The following is an 8,222-nucleotide window of genomic DNA, read 5'->3' as shown; positions in this document are numbered from 1 at the left end:
AATGCATATGTCAACGGGAGTCTGCAACTATTTTATCCGAGGTAAAATTAAGCCTGCAAGTTTTTCCCTAGGATTCATACAAAAATGTTAATTTGGTAGTATTCCGATGTTCTGAATCAAAGCATGTGATCAGCTGGATGAAATATGATGATGCTGTACATTCCATTTATAAAGAAATTGGTGTAGTAGTGGATCATTCTCCATTAATGGTTCAGTTTTCAATTGCACTATGAAAAATGGAATGTTTCATGATTTCAAATTAGTTCCACTAAAACGTTTTCAATTAGTTTTGAGAAACATGAAATCTTTCTGTTTGTTTTCAAAGCGTTGATTTAATAAGCTTTACAACTCTAGAGGTTACTTTTATTGTTGTAGCACATACGCTAGTTGTCACCGGTGGATTGAATATATATTGACTTTGTTATATGTATATCAGGACACCTGGGAGATAGGTTAAGATTTTTTTTGTAAAGGGAGATGACAAAGCAATGATTTATAGAATTTGGAAAAAAAAAAAGATTTCCAAGATGTGGAGTGAATTAGGGGATAAATACCCATATTGGTATTTTAATTCCACCTCATTTACCAAGAAGGTATTTTAATTAGGCAAACTTGCTTTAAGGCATTTTAATTGATTCAACTTACCAACAAGGTACTTTTTCTCGTTGGCGACCAGTTTTCCGGCGAGAGCTCGTCAAGTGCGTGGCACGTGATGACTTAAACTGTTTTTTAGCTGTTGATGTGGCACGGATCTGTCCTATTTTGGGTGAATTGAGATTTTTAGAGGGTTAATTCCCGCCTTTAAACACTGCCACGTCAGAAAATCCGTACCACATCAGCAGCTAAAAAGCAGTTTAAGTCATCACGTGTCACGCACGTGACGAGCTCTTACCAGAAAACTGGTCGCCGACGAGAAAAAGTGCCTTGTTGGTAAGTTGAATCAATTAAAATGCCTTAAAGCAGGTTTGCCTAATTAAAATACCTTCTTGGTAAATGGGGTGGAATTAAAATATCAATATGGATATTTAGCCATGAATTAGGTCTTAAGGATGATGGGAAAAGACACTATTAAATATTAACTATTAGGTCCCTCAGGATTTGACAGTAATACTATCAGATTTTTACTTATTACTATAGTATTGATTGATATGTTGGCAACGCTAGTGCCTTGTGAAATTTTTTGTTCCCAAGTTTTACAAAGATGCGCGCGTTAAAAGAGGGAATAGTCGAATAGACCAGAATCATGACGTAGTCTCATGCGTCACATTATATGTTTGTTCTCTGCATGATTTGAGGAACATGAGAATACAAAAAAGTTTTTTTTTTTTTTTTAAATCCTCCTCCTATGAGACGTGGCTTAGAAAATGATGCAGATTGATCTTGAGGTATACATACCTTTTGGACGCTGATACCTCCTCATTTGTATTCATGCAGTTAGTCATGTCTTTGTCCAGTGCGAAAAGACAGAACTTCTGGATCCAAATATGAGCAATTTGGGAGTACTGACACAAAATCTCTAGAGTTCAAATCGTATAAGAAACATCCACGTGTGATGGACGGTTTCGATTCCTATGATGGAAATGAAGAGGGCAAATTTGTAATTCGTTCTCGCTTGCGAGCGGCTCTAATAGGATTCAGATTCAAACTTCTATACGTTAACATCTTATCCAAACTTCCATACGTTGTTAACATCTTATTCCTTACATTAATTTATCATTTTCTTACCAAAACTTGCAATAAATTAAGAAAGTTATTGTTACTTAATTCCTTCTCATAGTGTTTACTTCCCCTCTTACCCAATGATAGATCCACCTTCTCTCAGTCCTACTTTCGGACATGCATGCATCCTTCCCCACTCCTATTCTTTTAGCTTAACCAAATTTATCACCTTAACTTTTAGAGCATTTTTCTACTATATCGATGCGAGGAAAATTATTCAGTCTATTCACTACTAAATAATGAGGCATCCTAGACGGAAAATTCCGTCTAGGATGCGTATCCTAAACAGAATTCCGTCTAGAATACGTGTCTAGTATGTTTCCGTCTAGGATGTAGTATACTAGACGAAAATTCAGTCTAGAATACATCCTAGACGGATTATTCTAGACGGAATTCAAAACCGTCTAGAATACATCCTAGACAGATTATTCTAGACGGAATTTTCGTCTAGAATACTACATCCTAGACGGAAAAAAATTCCGTCTAGGATGGGTATCCTAGACGAAAATTTCCGTCTAGGATACCCATCCTAGACGGAAATTCCGTCTAGGATATTTTTTTTAATTTTTTTAATATTTTTCAAAAAAACAAGCATCCTAGATCGAATTTGAGCATCCTAGACGGAATTTCCGTCTAGGATGTTATGCTACAGTAGTTTTTTTTTTTTTGCAGAATCTACTTTGAGTGCATTACACAATATTGAACAACAACAAATTATATTTATATCCAACACAATCTAATTATATTCTAATATTAAATCCAATTATATTCAAATAATACATTCACCAAAATAGTAGAGAAATACATAAATTGTTTATAAACTTTTACATAAATTATTTACAATGGCTATGACACTATAGAAGCTCCTTACCTATACATTTACTCAAGCCCTCTTCTTCTCCTTCTTCACCTTCTTGCCTCCCAACTTTATTTCCCACTTCATTGCTTGATGATGAGAGAGGAGCCTCATGTTAGAAAATCTCTGCAAAAAATCAAAATAGAAATTCCAAGAAGTTAGAAACGCAGGCCTGAGAAGGGGTAATCGTGTGATCACTGCCCTAGAACAATAGTCGCCGCCTTCGCAGAGACGATTTGATGCGACCACGCCTAGCGGTAAGAACCCCCGAGAAAGCCGGCACCAAAGTTTTTCTGCGAAACTTTGATCTCTGCTCAATGGATGTTTTGCCCGAAAATTGAAATCAGAAATTAAATATTGTAGAGAATAAGAGGGAGATTAGGGCTTGCTCACTGTTTTTCTTTTTCGTCTGTTTCATCTTTCATTGAGATCCCCTTTTATAGCAATCTTGATTTTCCCGTTGGAATAATCGCTGTCATCAAGGAGGAATTCACGTTCGGAGAGGCCGCCGCCGTTGCCGCAATGAGGACGATATTTTCGCTTGGAGGTAAAGAAGGAAGGAAGGAGGAATCACCGGGATTTTATTTTAATGCTCGGAGAATGGAATAAGCGGTGAAAGAGGAAGATGACAGAGGATAATAACGCGTATGTGAATTAGATAAGGAAAGGGAATTTTGCAAAAGAACCCTTCAAAAGTCATATTTGCATAAGAACTCAAATCTTTAAATTAATTCCAACAATCCCCCCCCAAAAGATTGAGTTCTGGGGAATAAAAGAAAATAATAATAACAACAATGATAACAGTAATAAAATATAGGTCGGGCAACCTCATATTATGAATTCGGTAAAGATAGCTTTCGGCTTTGAATCTTTACTTAGTGACATTTGTCGCAATCTGAGAGGCATAATGGATTAGACCTTGAATTAGGCCCCTTGATCAGAAATTAACAAAAGCACACATAATATGCATCCATTTATTGAGCGAGCGGGTCGGAGCGATAATGGCCATGCTCACAATAACCGTCTCATGAGAGTTACTAGGACTCAGCCCCATGTCCCCAACCGCGGCCGTCACGGTTCCTCTCACGTAGGTAAGTCCTCCAAGGGTATTGTGACTGGATATTATACCCCCCACAAAGGTTGGACTTATTAAGAGTAGAACTCATCCTGCCCAGTCACATCATAAGAGCACTGTCACCATAGGAATGAGGGAGTAGCTAACATGGTGCAAGTCATAAATGCATCCAACACTACAAAATGAGTATAACTCCGAAGGTCAGTGCTCCACACGAGATCACCAATCCAGCTTGTTTCTACCACATTGAACCTTTTCCATGAGAATAACTCATCAATCAAAGGTTGGGTTCCCGCTGTCAGTGAACTCTACTATGGGCTTAACCCCATTCCCCTCGATGATTCTAGGATTGCACTCCTAGATAGACCCTTTGTCAAGTGGTCTGCCAAATTTTTCTCTGACTTCACAAACTCCAAAGCAACATATTTTCCCATAAGGTTCTGCACAGATTTAAATCTTATCTGCAGATGTCTGTTCAATTTTTTATTGATGGTATTTTGTTTCAAAAGTTCTATAGTGGATCTGGAGTCTGTGTGAACAGATATAGGAGGAATAGGTCCGGACACAAAAGGGAGTTCAGATATAAGGTTTTTCAACCATTCAGCTTCTGAGCAACAAGAATCTAAAGCTATAAGTTCAGACTCCATGGTGCTTCTGGCAATCACTGTTTGTTTACAAGATTTCCAAGATATAGCAGCACCGCCAAGCATAAAAATAAATCCAGAAGTAGACTTCACATTGTCAGAATCAGTGACCCAGTTAGCATCACTATACCCTTCAATCACATCAGGGTATCCAGAATAAGTTAAACAATAGTCTGTTGTACCTCTCAAATATCTAAAGACTCTTTCTAATGCATTCCAGTGTTCCTGACTTGGGTTACTAGTGTATCTACTTAGTCTACCTACTGCATAAGCAATGTCAGTCAAATTTCTCTAACATTTTCTCTATGCTATGGGATAGACTCAAAGAAATGCCCTTAGGAGTTTTGGAGATTTTCATTCCAAGAATCAAATCAGCTTCTCCAAGATCTTTCATGTCAAAATTCTTTGACAAATGATTTTTAGCTTCTAGAACGACTTCGATTGAAGTCCCAAAAATGAGTATATCATCTACATACAAACATAAGATGACACAATCATTGTGAATAACATTTGAGTAAACACATTTATCAAACTCATTGATAGAAAAACCATATTCCGCAATGATTTTGTTAAATTTTTGGTGCCATTGTTTAGGAGATTGTTTAAGCCCATATAGAGATTTCATCAATCTACAGACCTTTCTTTCTTGACCTTTGGCTATGAACCCTTCTGGTTGGTCCATATAAATCTCTTCTTCGAGATCACCATTTAAGAAAGCGGTCTTAACATCCATTTGGTGAATAATCATCTTGTGAATAGAAGCTAAGGCTAGAAGAACTCTAATAGAAGAAATCCTAGCTACAGGTGAGTATGTATCAAAATAATCAATACCCTTTTTTCTGAGTATACCCTTTTGCTACTAGTCTAGCTTTATATTTCTCAATGGTTCCATCAGGTCTTAATTTCTTCTTGAAAATCCATCTACAACCAATTGGTTTACATCCTGGAGGTAAGTCAGTTAAGACCCAAGTATTATTTTCTATAATAGATTTAATTTCACTATCTATGGCTTCTTTCCAAAAAGGAGCTTCATATAATAGATTTAATTTCACTATCTATGGCTTCTTTCCAAAAAGGAGCTTCAGAAGAATCCATAGCTTCTTTGTATGTGTTTGGATCACCTTCAACCAAAAAAGTAAAGAACTCTTCTCCGAAGTTCTTTTCGATTCTTCCTCTCTTGCTTCTTCTGGGTTCTACTTCTATCGATTGTGGAGTACTAGAAGATGAGGCAAATCTAGAAGGAAGTGTGCTAGAAGAGAGCTCACTAGGAATCCTAGTCTTGAAAGGGAATATATCTTCAAAATATACAGCATCTCGAGCCTCAATGATAGTGTTGTTGGTTATATCACTAATATCTGAGCTGACTACTAAAAATCGGTTTGCATTGCTATCTAATGCATATCCAATGAAAGCAGCATCTACAGTTTTTGAACCAATTTTCCTCTTCTTAGGTTCAGGTATCCCTACCTTAGCTAGACATCCCCAAACCTTAAGATAATCTATTCTAGGTGTTCTACCCTTCCAAAGTTCATAGGGAGAGATATCAGATATTTTGTGAGGTACCCTATTAAGAATATAGCAAGCAGATAGGAGTGCTTCACCCCATAGGTTTTCAGGTGCTCCTGAGCTGAGAAGCATACAATTCACCATATCCATGAGAGTTCTATTCTTTCTTTCAGCAACTCCATTTGATTGTGGTGTGTAGGGAGCAGTCACCTCATGAATAATACCGTGTTCTTGGCAATATTCGGTCATGATATTTGAGGTATACTCCCCCCCACGATCCGATCTTAGGATCTTGATTTTCTTCTCAATTTGATTCTCAGCTTCTGCTTTATATATCTTAAACTTTTCTAAGACTTCATCTTTAGTTTTGAGAAGATATGTATAACAATACTTTGAATGATCATCTATGAAGGTTACAAAGTATCTTCTCCCACCCCTAGTAAGAATTCTGTTTGAATCACAAACATCACTATGTATAAGTTCTAAAGGTTCAGAATCTCTATGAATAGAGTGGAAAGGTTTTCTAATGGTTTTAGCTTGAACACATATCTCACATTTGGAAGGTGGATCTATCCTGGTTTTAGGTATCAAGTTCAAGGATGTCATTTTCCTAATTGTTCCATAATTTATGTGTCCTAACCTTCCATGCCATTTGTCAAAAGATTCAACATTTAAGATTATGGAAGAACTTTTATTATCAGAGGATCTTATTACATTCAACTTAAAAAGACCATCACAAACAAAACCTTTACCAATGAATATATCATTCTTGGTAATTACAAACTTATTTGACTCTTTACACAAACAAAACCTTTACCAATGAATATATCATTCTTGGTAATTACAAACTTATTTGACTCTTTAACAATCCTAAATCCAACTTTTAATAAAACAGATTCACTAATCAGATTTCTTCTAAGTAGTGGTACATGTAGGACATTGTGAAGAGTCAAAATCTTTCCGGAAGTCATCTTTAGATCCACACGTCCACTTCCCATTACTTGTCTAGTCGAGTCATCTGCTAGAATTACACTTCCTCCACTTGATTCCTGATAAGTTGAAAACCAAGAGCGATCAGAAGAAACATGAATATTTGCTCCAGAATCCAACCACCAGTCATCAGAAAAAGTGGTACAATTTACAACATAAGAGGAGGAAGCTAACCTAAAGGAGCCTGAGTTATTTTCTACCATGTTGACCTTATGACTCGCTTCTTCACCCTTTCCGCCTACAGGAGTCTTGATAGGAGCTTTCTTTCGGTAGTAGCACTGAGTTGAAAGATGATTGGTTCTCCCACAGACATAGCAAAATTTAGTCTCAGACTTTTGGCTAAAAGGTTTGTGGTTTCTAGAGAGATTGGGATGTTGGTTAGGACGATGAGAATGATTCTTTTTCTTGAAATTCTTGCCCTTGGGTTTGTGATTTGGGTTTCTAAAGTTCTTAGGCTTTTCTTCCACTAGGTTTACTTTTGCTTTCATCTCATTTTTTGGTTCGAAGTTTTGCCTATGTTGATCCTCTATCCTAATACCTTTGAGGGCTTGTACAAGAGTCAAGTCACCCTGTAGATGACGGAGATCTTTAGCAAAATCAGACCAAGAAGGAGGAAGTTTATCAATAAGACTAGATACCTTATATTCTTCAGAGAAAGTATTTCCTTTCGACTGAAGGTATCGGATGTAGTCTTGAAATTCATGAAGCTGATCATTGATGGGTTTACTATCTACCATAACAAACTTATTAAAGGAGGAGGAGGAGAAACGTTCTATACCAGCATCATCTAAACCATATTCAGACTCTAGTGCTACCCACAATTCTTTTGCATCCTTATACTCATAATAAATGTCATACAATTTGTCTGAAAGAGCACTAAGGATTCGGTTGTAACAATGAAAGTTTATTTCCTCAGGAGATTTGGAAATCCCGGATGATGTGGTAGGTGTGGAGGTAGGTTCAGCTTGTGATGATGAAGAGGGCGTAGGTGTTGATAGAGAAAAATCAGAGTCAATAGCAGAAATAAGTCCTAAAGTAGTAAGCCAATATTTCATCTGATTAGCCCACCGTTTATAGTTCAAACCGGTGAACTTCTCAGGTTTGGCAGACTTAGATAGATCAGAACTAGCCATAAGCCTAAAATAAAAATTGCTAGTCTTGGTAATTCAAGGATCTGAGAAAAGAATTTGTTTGTGAGATATAGACTTATAACTATATGACGATGACTAGCAAAATTCAAGAAAGGAAATTCACAATTGTATGCTATTAAAATGGATGAAAGGAAACTATATGCAAACTGAATATATTGAGAATATAGAGAACTACAAATTTCTTTGTAATGCAATATCAAATGAATAGAGATTATTAAAACAATTAATATGTTTTCCAAAGACCAAGCAAAGATGCAGAAACTCAAAGCTTAATATTATGA

The 8,222-nt window shown here is 36.6% G+C and overlaps 2 protein-coding genes across 3 annotated transcripts in view; one reads left to right on the top strand and one right to left on the bottom strand.

Annotated features, from left to right (window-relative positions):
* Positions 1–1,581, top strand: part of LOC109836097 (protein DETOXIFICATION 20-like) — a 2,779-nt gene extending 1,198 nt beyond the window's left edge. The window contains exon 2 of the mRNA XM_020404006.1: positions 1,435–1,581. Within this exon, the coding sequence (XP_020259595.1) occupies positions 1,435–1,488 (54 nt within the window). The 3' untranslated portion in view covers positions 1,489–1,581. The remainder of the gene's footprint in view (positions 1–1,434) is intronic.
* LOC109836096 lies at positions 6,469–7,972 on the bottom strand. 2 transcript variants are annotated; one of them, XR_002245827.1, is made up of 3 exons: positions 6,965–7,972; positions 6,612–6,849; positions 6,469–6,546 (listed from the first exon to the last, which is right to left on the bottom strand). XR_002245827.1 is itself a non-coding variant. In XM_020404005.1 (2 exons), the coding sequence occupies exons 1-2, from the start codon at positions 7,921–7,923 to the stop codon at positions 6,828–6,830; spliced, it is 981 nt and encodes a 326-aa protein (XP_020259594.1). In that variant the 5' UTR covers positions 7,924–7,972; the 3' UTR covers positions 6,606–6,827. The 2 variants fall into 2 exon arrangements, 1 of the variants encoding a protein (XP_020259594.1); XM_020404005.1 differs by lacking the exon at positions 6,469–6,546 and having other exon boundaries at positions 6,606–6,849.

Source organism: Asparagus officinalis, chromosome 4, assembly GCF_001876935.1.
Source record: "Asparagus officinalis chromosome 4, Aspof.V1, whole genome shotgun sequence".
Classification (NCBI taxonomy): domain Eukaryota; kingdom Viridiplantae; phylum Streptophyta; class Magnoliopsida; order Asparagales; family Asparagaceae; genus Asparagus; species Asparagus officinalis.
Note: the sequence above shows the minus strand (reverse complement) of the source record. Positions and strands in the feature narration are given on the sequence as shown.

Bases quoted from the DNA above. Each gene is read 5' to 3' on its own strand.
- LOC109836096 (XM_020404005.1), bottom strand. From the start codon at position 7,923: ATGGCTAGTTCTGATCTATCTAAGTCTGCCAAACCTGAGAAGTTCACC. The intron at 6,850-6,964 runs GTTAGCTTCCTC...TCAACTTATCAG, and splicing joins AATAACTCAGGCTCCTTTAG to GAATCAAGTGGAGGAAGTGT.